General features: G+C 36.5%; 1 protein-coding gene across 1 annotated transcript; it reads right to left on the bottom strand.

The window, feature by feature from the left end:
• Positions 1 to 4,357: 4,357 nt before the first annotated feature.
• LOC306998453 (uncharacterized protein) lies at positions 4,358 to 15,929 on the bottom strand. Its single transcript, XM_079612543.1, has 3 exons — positions 15,836 to 15,929; positions 7,659 to 7,772; positions 4,358 to 6,721 (listed from the first exon to the last, which is right to left on the bottom strand). Exons 2-3 carry the CDS (start codon positions 7,714 to 7,716, stop codon positions 5,841 to 5,843), a joined length of 939 nt encoding a protein of 312 aa, XP_079468669.1. The 5' UTR covers positions 7,717 to 7,772; positions 15,836 to 15,929; the 3' UTR covers positions 4,358 to 5,840.
• Positions 15,930 to 20,597: the final 4,668 nt, after the last annotated feature.

The raw sequence follows: 20,597 nt of genomic DNA, 5'->3' as shown, positions 1-20,597 counted from the left end.
AAATTTAATTTAAATTAATCTTTGGTACCGAAATTGGTACCAAGAACCGTGGATTTTCACTGGTATTGGTACCGAATACTGAAATTTTGGTGCCATGACAACACTATTACCGTATTTTCCAAAATAATCGTGCATCCCTAGTTTCTCTTGATATCAGCATGTTCACAGCTTTTTTTTAATTAATTTTTTTTAGGTACCAGTCCTGCTGACTTCAACATGAGCGGAACATGGTAAAGTGAAAAATCAAACACCTGGGAAATGACAGGTATGTACTGTTTCAGGAATGGCAAAGGTGTGTGGCTGGTTAAGTCTATCTTTAGTTCAGTGTGTTAAATAATGTGCTGTTTTGCCATTTGTTGTGTATCTTTGGATTAAGTTGTGTTGTAAATAAATCCAAACAATCAAAAAAAATCATTCTTTTTTAAATCTCCTCATTCTTTGTTCAAGATTCCTCATAATGATAGTGCCTGAGAGCTCCTAATAGGGCCATTATGGGAGGGTCTTTGTCTTTCTCAGGTGTGAAACACTCAATATTCATGGGTGGTTTACGCATACTCGCATAAAGCTTTCTTACACAAGACAAGTCTAAATTTTAAATCAACATATAGTCTCATCTGAATGAGTATGCAGGATGATTTTCACATAGTTTTGGAGCAAATATTCTAGGCTACGTGATACAATTTTCAAAAGTCTTGTGAAGAAATTATCAGTTTGGGTTTCATGACCTTATGTCAGTGACTTTTTTTTGTCATTTTCACAAACCACGCATAAATGTTATTATCTCAAAACTACAAAATTTGACATACATGCTGCTGACATATTATTGTAGCAGAGTCTGTGCTGAATGCAGTGTTATAAGACTTTATTCAACTTATCATATTGTCTTTTAATTATTGTCTAAAATATAAAAAGAAGGATAAGCCTAAAACAGGCCTGCGGGCTGACACGCCAACTCGTGATTGGTTCGCTCATGATCTGAGCCGTGTCGCCATAGGATGTGCAGTTGCTGCAGCACAGCCAATGGCGAGCTATACGCTCTGCTGGTGCTCGCTGTGCAGCTGCACTGCGTTTTAAAATATAAGCTTCAATATTCTTGAGGAAAGGAGTTTCCCCACTGCGTATTAGCTACTCCATACTCGTTCCCTACTCTCAGGGAACCGAGGTTACGTTAGTAACCGAGTACGTTTTTTCTCATACTCTGGTGTATGTAAGCTGAAGTGGAGATTTCTGGCTCAAACTTTCCAGTTGTATTCCTATCTATATTCTTAAAGTCCCTGTAAAGGCAATTCTAAAAAAAAAAATCCAAACACATTATAAATGTTAGAAATGTATTTCTAAAACATATTACAATGACTGTGAAGTACTGGATTGTGGAGTTAGACCGTTAAACAGGTTTTCACCATTGCGGTCTTCCGGATTTTTTGGGCGGGGCTAAAACGGGGGCTCGCTGACGCACTGGAACCACTGAGCTCCTGGGCACCCCCCTATGCTGGCCCCTCCCCTAACAACAGAGCACATTTACATCAGTTTGAGAGACTACTGCTAATTTTTTCAAGATTTTGATAGCTTATTTTATGTACTTGCCGGCTTTTTTATTATTCAAATTTGGCTGGGTGGCTAATAACACATTTTTCTGTGATGTGACAAACTCCGAAAAGTTCGGTATCTTACACTTAAAGCCCTATTTTCAGATTGTTTCTGATGAAATAGAACGGTTAAGATTAAAATTTGGACACATGCTGCTGGCCCGAGAATTTTCAGGTTTTTTTTTGCTTTCCCCCCCCCACCTCCACAATGGCTGCATATGTGCACTGGAATAATCCTTCCTAAAACAAATAAAACTTTCGTTTACAAAGACGTGAAACTCACGAGTGATCCAGGGGTGTTCACTGATATGCTCACACAAAAATCGCTGCAAAAGATGCTTTCCAACAGATTTTATCGTAGTTTTTGTCCAACTCCATTGACGTATATTGGATGTGCTGTGAGATACAAGTCAATGGAGTTGGACAAAAACTATGATTTTAATCTTAACCGTTCTATTTTATCAGAAACGATCTGAAAACAGGGCTTTAAGTGTAAAATACAGAACTTGTCCTTTAACTTTGATTTTACAGGGACTTTAGAAGGGTTTGTTCATATATCATTCAGATTCTGATTTATACAACATTTAGTCCCTAAAAATGGGGCGAAATTTGATTTATGGCTGTTAACAGGTTTTTTCTGATTAATGGAGTGATAAAAAGAGATATCCAAAATCCCCTCAGTAAAAACCTTTGACTAATATGTCAACAAAATAATTTTTAATCTGGTTTTATCCAATGTTCAGATTTCTCTTCTGGAAATATATGCAAATCAGCACATATTTAATGAGAAAATACCTCATTTGCATATTTAAACAAATATTCTAAAAACTTTGTAATACAAAAGATTATTTGTCTTAATGTCAGTAATCAACTTGGGAAGTTTCATGCCGATATCTATTAGTAATTTTTTTCCCTATTCACCTGGGGTGTCTCCCCTTAAGCAAACAGACTAAGATTAAAGTGACAGTAGATTGATTCTCTCAGGTTGCGGTCAAGAAATGGTGTCTAACGCTAGACATTTGGGACTCCATTCACACTCCGTTAATAACATCACTTTTCTCTGTCACTGTTTGAATGATTGTGCATTTTCGTTAGATTTGTTTGTGTGTATTAAGAGTAGTTCAATAAAGTCTTGGTTGATTTTACATACAAGTGTCTTGTGCTGTGTGCTTACAAGTTTCTGCCTTAAACTGTAGATCTGGTTACCTTGCTCATAATCAGTGATCATAATTTTATGATATTATTAACGTATGCCACAGGATAATATTTTGTCCAGAATTGATAAAATACCCTTTCTCAACTTACCGGTGGACGAATAGTTGATAAAGTGTTACATTTAACACTTTAGATACACATACAATTATTTGTGTATGAAGGGAAAAGGGTCACATGTCCCTGTTAGACTTTGCTCTGCTAGGCACTGGATAAAATTTTTATACAAGTCCAGACCTTTTCAAAGACCTAGCAGGGCTACAGACGAGTGCATGTGGCACGATCAGGAGGGGAAAAAAGGGCTTTCCAGAGACAAGGGAAAATGACATGACCAAAAAAGTTAAAAGGGGAACCATCAGATGGATAAGGAAAGATGGCCTTTTTTTTGTTAAATGGACACATGGGAGGTGGTCATGTGCTCCTCAATGCATAAGGCATATGGAGGACATACTGTCAACAAGAGAGTGATGGTGGATCAGGGTCAGTGGACGAGGAGGACCATTCCCATTCCTGAGCTCCAGCACAACAAGTACATGGGAGGACTCGATCTGTCTGATGCACAAATCGGGTTCTATAATGTGCTACATAAGACCCGGAAGTGATACAAGAAGCTATTGCAGCATCTCTTGGAGATTGCAATTATTAATGCATTCATCCGGCATAAAGAGCAAATGAAGGCCAAGCGTTTGCTGCCACTGAGGCAGAAAGCATTCCTGGAGAAGCTCACGAAGGAGCGTCTTGAAGCGGCCAACCAGACACAACTCAACACCAGCCTTCACAAATGTATACCTGCATATGTACAAGACAGCACCCGGGGACGGAAAAGGTGTGTGAGATGCCACAATAAAACACCAAGTTTCCTGCACAAAGTGTAACACGGCACTTTGTTTTGTGCCCAGCAGAAACTGTTTCACAGGACTGGCACACAAGCTCAAAAAACTAGGGAGGAAAGAAATATTGAGCCTAACTGTTTTTAATGTAGCTTATAGAGTTTTTGATAGCTAGTGTACACAAAGGATTATTATACCATTTCATAAATATTTGTTGTTTTTTTAAAGTTATTATAATGTAATATATCTGATTTGCAATAATGCTTGTTTCATTGTAGCGTGTGTGTAAATAAATAGTTGCGCCATGAATTGAATCAGTTGGAGAGTTATATTGATCACTTATTGAACACAAAATGTAAAAGCCAGCATGGTTATGTCTATTTGTCTAATTCCATTTTTATAATTAGAAGTATTTTCTGATTTATTGTGTTCTCTGTACATATGTGTAGGTGACAAACTGAAAACACTTGTTTGGAAAGGGTTTTGGATGCTCGGCTAAACGAAAAGGCTACTTTAGTTCCAAATGCTATCACCACAAAATTTTAATCAATTTCTCAATTCCCACAGCAGTTCAGAGAGAAGCTGGAATATTAATGAAGGTTGATCAGAGATTGAATAAGCGTGTGAATGTACACAAAGTACAGAGACAAATTAATAGTTTGAAATTCAAAGAATTAAATGAAAAACTCCAGTTATGTGTGTCAATTAAGACTTTAGCCAGCAGGCAATTTTGCGTTTAAAAGACGTCTAATAGCCGTCCATACACAGCTTAGACGTCTAGGCTAAAACAAGGCAAAATTTGGGCTGTCAGTGAAAATGTATTAGACGTCTAAACCATACCCAATAATAGATTAGTCATCTATTAGATAAAGAAATAAAATGAGTGAAGAATTTAAACCTAACACCTTGTAATCACATCACACATGTAGGCCTAACCAAATTCAAGGTTATTTTGTCTAGAAGTGTGTTACTCATTGCCGGACTACATCAGGTCTATAGTTAACCTAAACGGTGAAATGACGGATATTGCTTGCTGGGTAGTGTCATTCACAGCAGTAAAATAAATAATACAACTATCCAGAAAAAAATATATATTTCTTGTATGGTATGGAAACTTTAGTAAGGTTCACAGGTGAATCATAATTTTTGGAAGGACTCTTCTCATCTGGGCCGCTGTTAAATTCTTCTGGAGACTATTCCTTTGGTATGGTCACATGCCACTAATAATAAACAACCCCTGCAAACACAATTATAAAAAATTAAGACAATGTATTTTCCATTTGAGGCTGAGTTTTGTCAGGACTTCACTGGAACAGAATATCCACACAAGACGCATTTCATTATACAGTATAATACAAGAAGAGGGATTGTATACCATTGTTTTGGTGCTTTGGCTCAACGTGACTGTGTAAAATTAATATGGTTATCTAATAGTCATAAAATATTGACAACTGGCTTTAAGAGATATAACCAGCTTAGAAGAAAAAGATCTCAAGCTGAGTAGCTGAAGACGTTATTGTAGCTTTACCCATTAATAGACACGGTACTAAAATAAATTCTAGCACAGCGCTACATTAAACATAATGAAAAGATCTTCACAATAGATAATAATTTGACATATGTAGCTCTTTAACAGAGTTGATTGTAGTTCATCTGTTCAATGAAATGCCTTACAACACCGCCTGTTCCGTGTCACTTTTACAACATTTTAAATCCCTCAGTTCTCCCCATCTCCAAAAAGCTAATGTTGATTCTTGTTTTATCATAAGCTCTTGCGTTCTCTTTTTGTCAGTAAACTCTCCCTCTGTTCGGCTTATGTTGGAAACGGGTGATTTTGGGTTTGAGATTTAGCTTCTCCATGTCAACCTTTCTGGCTTGTTGTGACAACTAATCTATGCCACTCCCACACGGGTCAATGTAGCCAGAGAAACTTTTCTGTATTTATGGATATGATGAGACGCTTACGGACAAGTGACGCAAATACGCAATTTCGCACGTAAAGCATCCCGCTTGGTCTAAAATATAAACACAACGGGCTTACCATAGTGAATTAGGGTAAGAGAATAACACATTTTGAAAGAAGGACTGATGTATATTGACTCATTTAAATTTAAACAAAAAAGGTTGCATAGTGCACATTTAATCTGAATGTTAAATTATTTACTTGTGAGAGTATTATTTGTGAGTGATGGATCTGAACATGGACATTTGCTCATTGAGGCAACTTCGGGCAATGCTTTTTCTTATGAGTCTGTAGATGAGATATTTGGTTGAAACTCTTCCCACATGAAGAGCACTGGTGCGGCTTCTCTCCAGTATGAACTCTCTCATGATCTTTCAAGGATTTTGAGTAGGAAAAACTCTTTCCACAGTGCGAGCACTCGTATGGTTTCTCTCCAGTATGAATTCTCTGGTGTGATTTTAAAGCACTGGATGTAGTGTAGGTCTTCCCACATTCAAAGCACATATGAGGTCTCTCACCAGTATGTACACGCTCATGCTGTTTTAAAGAGTGCAATTCTAAAAAACTCTTCCCACAAAAAGAACAAATGTGTGGTTTCACATCTACATGAACTTTAAGGTGTGCTTTTAAGCTAGATGCCAAAACAAATGTTTTATCACACTGATCACAGCTGAATGACTTCACTCCAGTGTGAGAGCGCAGATGACTGTTGAGAACGCTTTTGCGCTTGAAACTCTTTCCACACTGAGTGCATGTGAACGGTCTTTCTCCAGTGTGAACTCTCGTGTGCTCATTTAGGTGTCTTTTATGTATGAAACTCTTTCCACACTGAGTGCATGTGAAAAGATTCTCTCCCGTGTGAATTCGCATGTGTCGCTTTAGGTCTGATTTATGCATGTAACATTTTACACACTCTGTGCAGGTGAAAAATCCTTTGACTCCAGATTGCCCAGCTTGTTTTTGTGTGACATCCTCTTCAGTCTTTGGAACGACTGCATTTCCAGATTTTCCAGCATGTTTTTGTGTTACATTCTCTTCAGTCTTTGAAACAACTGCATTTCCATCTTCATTCTTTAAATGACAAGGTTTTTGAATCCGATGCTGTTTGTCTCCAGTCACTTCCATCGAGTCTAAAAATCAACATATTAAATTCCCACAATTCAAAATAAAGGAGGACAAATGTGAAAGAAAGATATGTAGCTGAACAAGTTGTATTTTTTAAAAGTTTTTTTTATTTTCAGTTTTCATCTAATGTTCCTCAGCAGTCATTAAAGAGAATTAAGGAAAACGTCTCAGGTTATGACTAACCATTTTTCCCTGAGAAGGGGAATGAGACACTGCTACTTGGATTGATGCTGTGGGGAAAGTCATCAGCTTGACTGGTGTCTGAAGCACGTGTGAACACTCCAATTTCATTGGCTGGCAACAATCCATAACGTCGTATAAAAGGGTACCCATAATACACAATCAACTAAGTAAAATTAATTTGTATAGCACATTTAAACAGCTCGCGCTGACCAAAGTGCTGTACATAGCGCAATAGCTTAAATAAATGACTGATTTGTAAGTGTATTTATTTATTGTTATTTTTTTATTATTTTGTGGCTAAGACGACATCAAGAGAAAAAAAAAAACAGTTATTTACCTGACCATTAGACGGTTAAAGTTTACCAAGCACTGCTCAGCGTGCATCCGAAACAGGCGATAGAAGAGCGGTTTCCAATTCCCGTTTTGCCAAAAACCTGCTTAAATCCTGTGTATATTTCTCTAAGGAAATTAAACGCCCAATTTCATTGGCCATGTGCTTCTTCAATTTCTTCCATGCATCTTCAACTTGAGAGCTGCTGAACGCACTCCATTCAAACGTTAGATTATCTCACTATCGAGAGTCAAGCAAGAACAGAGTCTGCTATCATCGGTGCATTGCTATGAGTGCCTCCAACTTCCTTGAGTGCCAAACGTGCTTACGCAAACGCTAGATTATGCTTCAGACACCGGATACACTGATGACTTTCCCCATAGCATCAATCCAAGACACAGTGTTCCACTTCAAAAGGGAGCACCAACCTGTTTGTTCCTCTGAATCTTCATCTCTCATTCTGCAGGGTTCTTCCTCAAACTCCATCTTTAAAATAATATGTCATTTGTCTCTGGATTAATTCCTTCTGCTGTCTTCTTCACCTGTAGGAAGATGGAAATGGGGGTTATGCAAAACGATGCAACCTTTACAACAGAACACGGAAGTTTATTACTGCTTCAGATCTTTAATAGTGCTTCATTAAATATAAAGCTATTTTACTCAAGATGCCTTCAAAGGAGCTACCAAAGATGAGCAAAACCAATGTCCAGGGGCATCTGACAGGGGTATTAGTAGAACTGAGTAATGGGGGGGGGGGGGGGGGGGGGGGGGGGGGGGGCACTGAGTTCACAAGTTTAAAAAAAATCAAGCGAGAAGGAGAAGCGCCGAACACAAAACCACACTGGTTAGAAAAAATTGCACAGCACCTGAGTATGGCAATCAAGCTAGCCTTAGTGAATTACAAATGAGAACACAAGTCTGGATTTTTGCAAATGCTCGCAACTGGCTACATATCGGCCTAGACATCCTAAAAGACCATTACTCCGAATGCCTGAAGAAAACCCAGACCTCCATCCTAGCCACTTCCAGAACCAGGTAGGAAGAGGCCTGGCAGGTGGCAATAAAATGGGGAAGAAAAAAAATCTTAGAACACAAGAAACAACAATCGAACAGGCATCACAAGTAGTGGCAACATTTATGACCACAAAAGATACATCAGACAGCTCTAAACAAACGTGCCGCTGTAAACTAACGGAATCTCTAGAGAGACCAATGACAAACACACTGAAATAAAGAAACAAACCAGCGGAAGGAGGCGGTTTCATTATCGGAGCAACAGATGACAAGTTATTTTACCCAATGGTCAAACCGAATAATTTGGAGCCAACAACCAACAAGAAGGGTTTACAAGAAAACCCTAGTTCCGAGAAGGAGAAAGAAAAGGAACAAGAAAAACGAGACATGATAAAACCAACTAAATCAAAGAAAATAACACCAATACCACGATGGCCCCTAAGAAAAACCAAACCTGGAGGTAGCTCAACAGAACACACTGAACTACCAACCCCAAAGCTCCAGGCAGAGACAAGGACCCGGGCCTTTGGCATTTTCGAACGACAAAAACATTCACATAATAAACATGAAAATTGGTCCCTTGGTCCAAAAAAAAAAAAAACATCCTTTTTCTGGGGGCGTCAAACCTCTCCCATCTACCCAAATTAGAAAACGATAAAATTCAAGTGGTAAGTTACCCTGGAACAAGGCTAGAACATGCCTACCATGTTCTAAAGAACAAAACAGAAACAGCCCCAGAGGTCCAGATCGTCATCCACAACTCATCCAAATAACCATGAACAGGAAAGTGTTACAATCCTGAACAAAAGAGTGGAGAGATTGTTGGGAGCAGCCAAACAAGCATTTCCATCGGCACTAATAATCTTCCAATTGATTAACTACGACAAAAAGCTGCCCACACACACCAAAGAGAATCTGGACTTTTTAAATCAGATTCTTAAACAAAAAACGCAACACACTCCGCTCTTACCGGCAAAATCATTTAGAACAGTACAAGATAACATCCATTGGACCAAGGAAACGGGGGAGGCCAGGGCGAGACATTGGTTGGAGTTTCAAGAAAACAAGTTATAAAGACTTTAAAACCAAGATACAGAAGAAACAAAAGAATAACCAATGAGAAATGAAAGAATGAAAAATAAAATTAAAAGATAAAATAAAATATATACATGTATATAATATTTTTTTTTAAAGGGCACCTATTATGGAATTTTGAAATTTACCTTTCATGTAGTGTGTAACATAGATCTAAGTGAACAAAAACATCCTGCAAAGTTTGAAATATGAAAGTGCACCGTATATAAAGTTATTGTCTTTCAAAAGTAAGAGTCGACTCGAGTCATTTTTATGAATCGTTAGAAGACCGAAGCTTTTTCTCTGACTAGATGACGTCAACTTGTAAAGTTATTTGAATACGATACGCCCACTTATTGCGCTCCAAGGCCAGGGAAAATATCATGGCGACGAGACGCTGTGTTCTGAAGTGCGGCTCAAAAGCAAACCTTTTTCATCTGCCCAAGGAGGAGCATTTGAAGACTAAGTGGCTACAATTCATATAACTATACCACAGAAGTATAGTCCGAGCCTTGTGCTTTGTTCGCGCCATTTTGAAGACGATTGCTTTTTAAATGCAATCAAACTTGGATTCGTGAGCCGCTGATATTGAAGGAAGGTTCAGTTCCAAGTGTATTTGCATCAGCTTCCTCCTCCGTATCACAACCTGTAAGTGTTATTAATAATTGTTGCTTTTATGTTTTATGTAGCATGCTTAATAATTATTTTGTTTGTTGTGTAAGCACCGTTTAGCTTCTAGGTCTTCAATGGCAATTGTATTGAGATATGTGAAGTGTTTGTCGTTGTTTTCGGAGTTGTCTTAAAGAATAGAATAATACCTCGTAGTAACGTAACTGCATTTTTTTTTTTTTTGTAAAAACGTTATGTTTATGCATCGGGCTAATGCAAACAAAGACTGATTGTGCTTTTACAATATTAACTCTGGGCTATGCTCGCTAACATAACATTAAATTCTTTATCTAATTTTTAGTTTTTTACTACAAACTACAAAGCAGTGGACTATAATCATTATTATAACACGATTTAATTGATAAAAGCATAATTGTACTCCGTGTTAAACAATAAGTATTATCTCTGTAAACACTGCTGGGTCATCTGACCAATCGCAGATTAGCGTCGCGCAAAGGAGGGGTTTGGAAAAACGAGTCGTTGAACGAATCATTTGGGAGTCGGTGAGCAAATCAGGTAAAAATAAATGCATATTATACGAAAACAAAAGTGTTTTTTGACATTGCATGCAAGTAAAACTGTTGCTGGGGACTCCCTAAACAACATTAGGAACATTTTAAATGTCATAATAGGTGCCCTTTAATTAAGGAGATTATGATGATCCAGGATTTAAACAAGGAGCATTAGCTCAATTTGTTCTTCCTGATCTTAACCTCAAACTAATAATATTTATTATTATAAAAAAACTAGCCCTAAAACCTACCCATTGGTAAACCCTGTGGCTATACCCACCCTAGCCCTAAACCTAATTTAGGGAAAACATTAATATTATTTTTTAACTATGCTGCAAATGATTGCATCTTAAATGTGTCAATTCCTTAAAAATAATTGTTTTTGTACCATGGTTTGCCCATAGGGTGTACTCAACGGGAAGCCCTATTAGTGGTTACATAAGGTAACCTCTTCCTGGGTGCCTGTCTACCTCGACAGTGAAGAACAACAGGACATCTTGTTTTCATATCTGAGAGGAGTGCTGGATAGGACACCAACACAATTGAGCTTCACAGATGAAGTCAAGTTCAGTGAAGTGAAGTGGAAGAATTTAACAGAAAAATGTATAAACAATTGAGGAAATAAGGGAGACCATTCAATGGTGGGTATTGCTTTTATATACAAATTGATGTAAGATAAATACGTCAGTAACATGGATATTCTGTTTGGCTTTCTCTCTCTACAACTCCAACAGTGCATACGTGTTAAATCAGATATATTTCAGTTGAACATGTTAAACAAATGTTTATTTATTTATCTCTCTCTCTCTTAGAGTTGAAGCCTAGAGCCATTCTGTCTGTGCAGCAACTGATGGAAAAGGGGGTCTTTTGGTGCTGTTGTCATTGTAAAATATATATAAATTCTTGAATCAATCTTGAGTCTTGTCTTGCCTCTACAACCTTTTAAATATCTGGCTGTAATTTAGTGACTGCACATGCTGATTCCATCTCTATTTTACCTGAGCTAATTGGTTAAACTTAAGGAGGTTAATCAATATACGGAATAATTGAAGAAACTAAGACTTACTTCACTTTTTCAGTTGTTTAAAGATTGACATGTTTCATTTATATTTTGTTTAAATTGTGACTCACTTTGAGTACACACTTTGTAATTAACCTCTGATGCATTTTGAAAAACAAAAAAACAAAAAAAAACATTATATATATTATATATATATATATAAATATATAAAAAATTATACTATGTACAAACTAAACCACCTGGTTCCTAGAACTGCGGTCCTGAAACTGCAGCCGCTATATCATCCAGATGGGTAGGTGGCGCTGTCACAGAAAACCAAGGTCCTGGAACTGGGGTCCTAGAACTAGGGTCCTGAAACCGAGGCCTCCGGTTGTGCAGGAACATAGGCCCTGTCCCAAATGGCGCACTTGATGTGGACTTTCGGTCTCGTGGACTTAAATTGCGCGTGCTCGCTGAGTCTACGAGTCCGTAGGCCGTCCCATTCATCACTTTAACGCTCTGAAGTGTGCTCAGCAGCGCCCCCTTTGTACCCTTGAAGCGGTCTTCCGCGAAGCCCGCATAGATGCAGGCTTCACGCACTTTAACTACCCAGGAATCCTTGCGAATTTGTGAAAGGCCAATCAGACAACGAATGGGAGGAGCTTTCGCTCACGTTAACATGGATGAGAAGAAAATATTTAAGTGTAAATATCATTATGGTTTTTATGACCTATGTGTACATTTTACCAGTTATTACCTACAGTTTATACAAACATTATGGTCATCAACCAGTGGTTGATATCTCAAACATAAATATAAATATATATTTATATTTTATAAACATAAATAGCTTGCTGAATAATAGGCTACAATCGCATTACGATTCATTAAATAAATATAACCGAATGTCAGGGCTTTACTGAGTCATATATAAATGTAGAAATATAATATTTAAACAACAACCGGACCGTCTTCCTATTTCCGGCGTGACGATCGAGTCTGTCCCAAAAATACCTCTCAATGCGCCCTCGTGGACTCGCGCCAAGGGCCCTTTAGGTCTGCACTACATGACGTCAGCAAAGTGTGGACTCTGAGGAAGTCCACAAGTCCGGAGTGTGCCATTTGGGACAGGGCCATACTACTGCCGCACACACAGAGTGAGTGCATTACCGCCCGCGCTCGGCCATCAAATCTAGTCCCGCGCCGCAGGTCTCTAGATCACGGGCCCGGAACGATATAGCGGCGGGAAATATCGGGCTCGGGCAGAGAATCTAAGCTCTAAACAGGACAGAGTAACACGGCCGATATCGCTCATACATTTTTTTGACGACGTAGTCAAGGCGGCAGGCGTGTGTTGCTTAGGCGGACGCCTTATGCTGGGTACATATTCAACATGAATATTTACGATCAGAAATCCTGATGTGTGGGAAAACCCCGAGGACAAATGCGCACACTCTGGAGATTATCACGTGAAACGAAACAATATCCAATCAGAAAGTGAGATGGGAGACGGAAGCATAACAAACATAGCATACCGTCTATGAAACGTAGTCATGGCGCAGCACAAATTGAAATTGATGTGGACAGCAGAGATGGAGGATCAGCTTGTTGATTTGAGGCAACAGCACGAATGTTTATTAGGGCTGTAATCTCCCAGTCGATTAGTTGATTTGTTAAATACGTTCTGGCTCGACCAAAATTCTGATTGGTTGATTTTTTTTGCTGCGTTCATTTCATTAGTTTTGCCACGTTCATTTCATCAGGTGGAAAGCACTAATTGCTAATGGGGGGTGTTTTCAGAGCACCCCTGTTTCACAGGTAACAGTCTGTCTTCAGAACACCCCCCTTGTTTTCACTTCTTTTGGATTAGCCCAACCCACCGGAGAAGAGAGACAGATTGAAGAAAGTAGGCAACTAGAAGGTTTGCTGAATAGTATTTATTTATTTGTGAGAGCGTTTAATTCATAGTCAGTCCTCTTCTACCATGTCAACAATCGGCAGTGTGGCAGCATTTTAAAAAAAATAGAAAACGGGAAAAAAGGATTGGTGCGCAATGTGCTGTGCCCTCTGTTTGTATTAGTTTTGAGCCTATGCTTTATTTTTCAGTTATGCACTTTATTTAGTTTCTGCTCTTGATCTGGTTTGTTTAATAAATATTATTTTTTTTATTAAAGTGGACGTGCCTTTTGTGTTTAAGAGTAAAAGCTTTAAGTTAAGCTTTAAGTCTATTCGTGTTTCAGCCACAAAGCTGAGCTGCTATGTTCAGCCTCGCTCTGTGCGAGCTGCACGGATGAAATAAGTGTCTGTCAGTTATTATAATACGACAAAAACAATTGTCTAAATTATGTTGCATATTCCTCAAAAGTTCTTGTGATGATATCAATAGTTGGCAACATACAAAGTTCTATTTTAAGAAGTCATAAGCAATGATATGGACTAGTTGCATATGGCCGCCATTTTGGATTTCTGAACAGCGAGTGTGCAGATACACTTCCGGTTTCGCCCGGTGCAGGGAGCCGGAGAAAGCCAAAAATGACCTCTTATAGTTGTTTATAGAATCAATTATATAACTTAAAATACTACCAAGATCCATATTACGATCACATGAGCCAATGGCAATTAAATGCACAGATGCATTAGATTAATGAATGAAATACAACTGTTCACGAACAGAAGATTGTATTGGACTCATGCTGCATACGCAATGACAATTATGCCTACTGTAAATATAGTTACAACTACGATTAGAGTTGTTAAATAAAATACCCTGTGAACATTCACACGTTTGCCCTGTGATAGAGGCTACAATTTATCTCCATAAATACTATTTTCTAGGGCTGCGCAATATATCGAATTTATCGAAATATCGCAAATGCATATATCGCAACAAGCTTGCAATAAATGGGTTCATGAACAAAAGACAAAGTTTTTTAGCTTTAATAAGTATCAGGATATATTTAATTCATAGGCCTACAGTGAAAACTAAGCAATGTTTTATTTTTATATTTTATGATTCAGTATCTTTTATTAAATAAACCTAATGTAGGATAACCTGAAACCATGTGGTTTACACTGATGTTAAAATAACACTTCTTATGCTACAGTAAAACACTGATGTTCACTTTCAGAAGTTATAAGGATGTTTTCTTGTCATAAAAAGAATGTGAAACACATGTAGGTTATATCATTTTAAACATATTTTAAAGATAATTTAAGTTTATTTTACACACTTTAAGCATTATCGTATCGCATATCGAATATCGCATTATTTAAGGAGTTATCGCATTTTTCTTCAATATCGCACAGCCCTATTTTCTCAATTCTGCGCATATATTTTCACTCACTCAATCAATATTATCATAACATATTTTACATTTACATTTTTAACTGTAGGTAACGTTAACACAAACAATTTAATATAAAGTTTGTGTATATTTTACACGTAGTAAAATACTGTATGTGCTGCAAATAAACACCAGATAGATAATGATTTATGAAACAGATGCTCTTTAACGTTACTCATCTCACTTGCACAAAATAAATGCAGTTATACACAGAAAATTATATTGTAAAAGTTAATTTTAAAACCCTGGATGGTTGATATGTGCTTGGATTATTTTTAGTATTTAATCAATAAATAAAAAACAAGATATGGTTTGTTTAATACTGATATACGAGTCCATATAATATAGTTGTATTTATTATTAAAGAAGTACAAATATGTAAGAATAACATGATGAACTGAGGGTAAGGAAATGTTAGAATAACGTTAGGGGAATGTTTGGTTTCTACAACCCAAAAAATAACGTTCAATGTGAATAGACCTTATTCAGAGCGGGGCCATGACAGGTATGAAAGAGGCGGTGATGGAGAGATGTCTGTTTTCAATGACATTCGCTTTTTGACATTTAAAGCTCCTTGATCACTTATAATTTTCCACAGCTCATATTGTCTGGAGTTTTTTGTCCACTGATATTTCATATATTTTTGCAGTGTTTCGTCCAAAACCCCACTGAAGATGTCCATCCCTCACAGTCCCGCTCTCATTCCCTTATTCAAATATTTGAGTGTTTTACTAACTTTAACGTCTAACTCCTCCAGCTGATGTTTATGTTGACAGCATCATTAAAAACTCCGTTTACCAGGTTTCATTGTTCATGGCATAAAATGAAAACAACTCATAATCGTAAAAAATATATATGTGGAAAAACAGTTTCACGAGCGTAATCTACAACATCAGACGGTTAATTTCTGAGCGATTCACTAAATCTACGGACTCGTTTAGTCGTGTGGATTTAGATTTCTCCTAATAAATGATCAAATGAAATACACTCACCGTCTGAAAATGAACGGCTGTGTGCCACTTCTCATGTTTTATGATCCATTGAATCCCTTCCCTCGCTCACTTCTCTTCTTCTCCTCATACACTCGGGTGTGTTTTCATTGCTTTCGGTTGCACGAGCGCCTCTACTGGCGGAAACCAATCTCTATTAAACTACCTAACCTTCATAAATTACAAAACAACCAAGATAAAATCTATTCTTCTTTTTTTTGGATTATTTTAAAAAATCATCTCACAAAATATTTGATTTGGATAAATATTCAAACTTTAAATACCTGCTAAGGAGTTTGCATTTGTATTTACCTTCTGGACTCCTTCAACAGTTGCAAGTTACTGATGTTGTTTAATATTGATTGATTGATTGATTGATTGATTGAAATTTTTATTTCGAACATGAGAGAAGAAGATAGAAAAAAAAAATATATATATAAAATAAGATACAATAATGTCCAAAACATTAAAAAAGAAAAATATAAAAAGCAGCAAACAAAGTATCATCACTTTCTGTGTGAACATACTTCTATCTCATGTGCGAAAAGGAGTAGGAAGAAGTAAAACTTATGTACTCCTACCCCTTTAATTCTTACATTCCTTTAATTAACAATTTTTATGTTATTCTTATTATTTTGTTATCTGCATCTGTACACATATACATACACATATACATACCCACATACACATACCCTGTTTCCTACAGTACTTCTTGATACTTCTTGAAAATCTTTTCTGTATACATTTTTTGAAGATAAATATGTTAGGGCATTGCTTTAAATTTTAATCTAGTTTATTCCACAATTTAACTCCGCAGTTTGATAAACACAATCTTTTCCTTGTTGTTCTAACTCTATTTGTCTTAAAATTTCCCCTTCCCCTTAAGTTGTACCCTCCCTCCCTCTCAGAGAACATATTTTCTATATTCCCAGGCAATAATCTATTTCTTACTTTGAACATGAATACTGCAATTTGATATTCAATTTGATCGTAGTATTTTAATAATCTAGACTGGAAAAATAATACATTTGTGTGTTCCAAAAATCCGACATTATGAATGATTCTCATAGCTCTTTTTTGCATTATGACTAGTGGCTGTAGTGAGTGTCGGTAAGTACTTCCCCAAACTTCTACACAGTAATTCAAATAAGGTAACAATAGTGAGCAATACAGGATGCGAAGAGATTTAAGATCCAGTATATGCTTAGCCCTTGCTAGAACTGCAATACTTCTAGACGGTTTGGTTTTGATGTATTTTATATGAGGCTTCCAGCAGATCTTTTCATCTATGATCACTCCAAGAAATTTATTTTCATGTACTCTTTCTAAGTTAACGCCCTCTATCTGTATTTGTGCTTGATAATTTGACTTACAGTTTCCAAATACCATAAATGTAGTTTTACTCAAATTTAGTGACAACTTGTTAATGTCCAACCATTGTTTTATTTTCTTAAATTCTGAAGTGATTAATTCCAAAAGTACATGTAAGCTGTCCCCTGAACCAAATATGTTTGTATCATCTGCAAATAATACAAAATGTAATACTTCAGATATTTTACAAATATCATTAATGTATAATAAAAATAGCTTTGGTCCCAACACTGACCCCAGTGGGACACCACAAGCCATGCCCAGACATTCAGATGAATACTCTCCTATCTTCACAAATTGTTGTCTGTCTCTCAGATAACTACTTACCCAGTTTAAAACTACCCCCCTGATCCCGATTCGTTCCAATTTGCTAATTAATATTTCATGATTTATTGTATCAAATGCTTTTTTTAGATCAATGAATACTCCAACTGCATATTTATTTTTATCTGTGGCATTTGTGATTTCTTCTATGAGTTCTGTTAGTGCTAATGATGTTGAGTATTTTTTTCTAAATCCATATTGACTGTCTGAGAGTAGTTTATTTTTATCGAGAAATTTCTCTAATCTGTTGTTAAATAGTTTTTCTAAATTTTTAGAAAATTGTGGTAGGAGAGAGACAGGCCTATAATTTGTGAAGTGTTGTCTGTTTCCAGTTTTGTTTAGCGGAATGACTTTTGCTATTTTCATTTTTGTTGGAAATTTACCAGTTAAAAATGATAAATTGCAGATGTTCGTTAGTGGTTTAGCAATCCCCTCTATTACTTTTTGTATAATTTTTATATCTATTCCATCATGATCAGTGGATGGTTTGTTTTTACATTCTTTAACAATATCTTTTATTTCTTTTTCATCAACTGCTGTCAAGAATATTGAACTAGGATTTCTTTCTACTAGATCATCATATTTACTTTCTAATGTTTGTGGAACTGGAATTTGCTCTGCTAAGTTTGGTCCCACATTTACAAAAAATGTATTGAACTCATTCACCACATCCTCCATATTATTAATATTTGTATCATTATCAATGAAGTAATGTGGGTAATTTGCCTGTCTGGTATTATTTTTAATAATATTATTTAAGATGTTCCACATACCTTTAACATTATTTTTATTATTATCTAATAGTTTTGCGTAGTATTCTTTCTTACAAGTTCTCATAATATTGGTTAACTTATTCTTATATTTCTTGTATCTATTTTCCGTCTCTATGGTTCTATGTTTTATAAATTCTCTATAAAATGTATTTTTCTTTTTACAGGCATTTTGTAATCCCTTGGAAATCCACGGTCTATCATTTTGTTTTTGTTTCCTGTTAAATATTTTAATTGGGCAATTTTTATCATATAGTAATTTAAATATTCTTAGGAATTTTTCATATGCTTTGTCTACATCTTTTTCATTATCCATAAACTGCCAATCCTGTGCTAGTAGATCAACTTTTAATGCCTCCAATGTTTCTTCTGTTCTGACCCTTTTGGAGAATGTTTTTTTATCCTGTCTTTTTAAACTATAATTATTGTCATACACTGTAAAAATTGGTAGGTGGTCACTGATATCATTAATCAGTAAACCACTCACTATATTATTTTGTATAATATTTGTAAATATATTGTCTATTAGTGTCGCACAATGAGAAGTAATTCGACTGGGTCTGGTAATTTGGGGATATAGGCCTAGACTAGACACAGTGTTAATAAAATCTTCCGTCCTTTTATGATTATTTGGATTTAACAAATCAATATTAAAGTCCCCACAGATGAACATGACTTTTTGACTAGCTTTTATAAATGTTTCTTCCATCCAGTCCTTAAAGGGTTAGTTCACCCAAAAATGAAAATAATGTCATTAATGACTCACCCTCATGTCGTTCTAAGCCTGTAAGACCTCCGTTCATCTTCGGAACACAGTTTAAGATATTTTAGATTTAGTCCGAGAGATTTCTGTCCCTCCATTGAAGCTGTATATACAGTATACTGGCCATGTCCATAAAGGTAATAAAAAGATCATCAAAGTAGTCCATGTGACATCAGTGGGTTAGTTAGAAGTTTTTGAAGCATCGAAAATACTTTTTGGTCCAAAAATAACACAAAATAAGACTTTATTCAGCATTGTATTCTCTCCCGGGTCTGTTGTCAATCTGCGTTCAGGACTCCGCAGTGACTGCTGACGGAAGACGCTGATGACGTGTTATCTGGTGCGCCCGAGCTTCGTTTACAGTCTGAGGGAGACGCACGCTATATTCAAGCTATTCTACATTGTTTGCGTGGATATAATTTTTTTTTATGGTGCGTAAATGTGTATGTCACGGATGAGACACTTTTACAGCGTGCGTTTCCCTCAGTCTATAAATGAAGCTCGGGCGCACCAGATAACACGTCATCAGCGTCTTACGCCATCAGCGTAACTGTGAAGGATTGACAACAGACCCTTGGGTGAACTAACCCTTTAAAGTGTATAATAGATAACTGCTGATCAGTCTTGATTGAACTGTTAAATTGTTCATCAGTGTAATAGTGACAGTTATTATTGATGCTAGCAAAAAAGTTGTTCACCGGATCAATGTCATTTTCCATGTCTTGTGCATGGTGTTCCGTGTACTGCAAGGTATTCAATTCCAGATGCTCATATTGAACCAATCTTTGTATTGAGTGACTATCTCCGTTATGTGTGTGATTTTTATTTTGTGACATAGTTTAGATTAAAATTTTGACATATAATAGGCCTACCTGTTTATGTGTTGATGTTAGCTGGCCTTGGTTGTTTAGGTGTGCTGGACCGGGGATGAATAATCAGTTTGTCCTGCCGTAAATAGGCAATGTCCCCTTTTTCTCTCGCCGCTCTTAGTTTCGGCATGAGTTCTTTTCTTTTCCTTCTAACTGCCTCTGTGAAATCTTCGTTGATGTATATTCTGGAACCTTTTAGATTTTTGGATCTTTGTAGTATTTCCGTTCTGTCCTTGTGCCTTAGGAGTTTTACCACAATTTACCATAATATAAATGTTGACTTACTTTTAAAGTTAGATGGTAGAAGTATTACTGATAAAAAAATAAGTGAGTTATTAAGAGACATGAAGATTTACCTTAAAGACTCCAGAACAGTTCTGTCCGAGCAGATCAATGCAATATAAGTTAATTGTCAGATTTAGATATTTCTCCCAATACAAATAAAATGAATGACCCTACAGTCTGATAAATACAGTGAATTGAATCAACATGTTTCATGAATCACGATGGATTCAACTAGTACACAAATCTGCTTAAAATATGACAAGTTAACCATTTTATGGATTAAAGTGTAAAAATATTACATTAAACCATATAATTTAAGAGCTTAAATTAAACCTTATATTATAGGCTTTTTTTAACGATTGCATTGAGTTTTTTAACTGTTG

Source organism: Phoxinus phoxinus (genome assembly GCF_949152265.1).
Source record: "Phoxinus phoxinus genome assembly, chromosome: 5".
NCBI lineage: Eukaryota > Metazoa > Chordata > Actinopteri > Cypriniformes > Leuciscidae > Phoxinus > Phoxinus phoxinus.
Note: the sequence above shows the minus strand (reverse complement) of the source record. Positions and strands in the feature narration are given on the sequence as shown.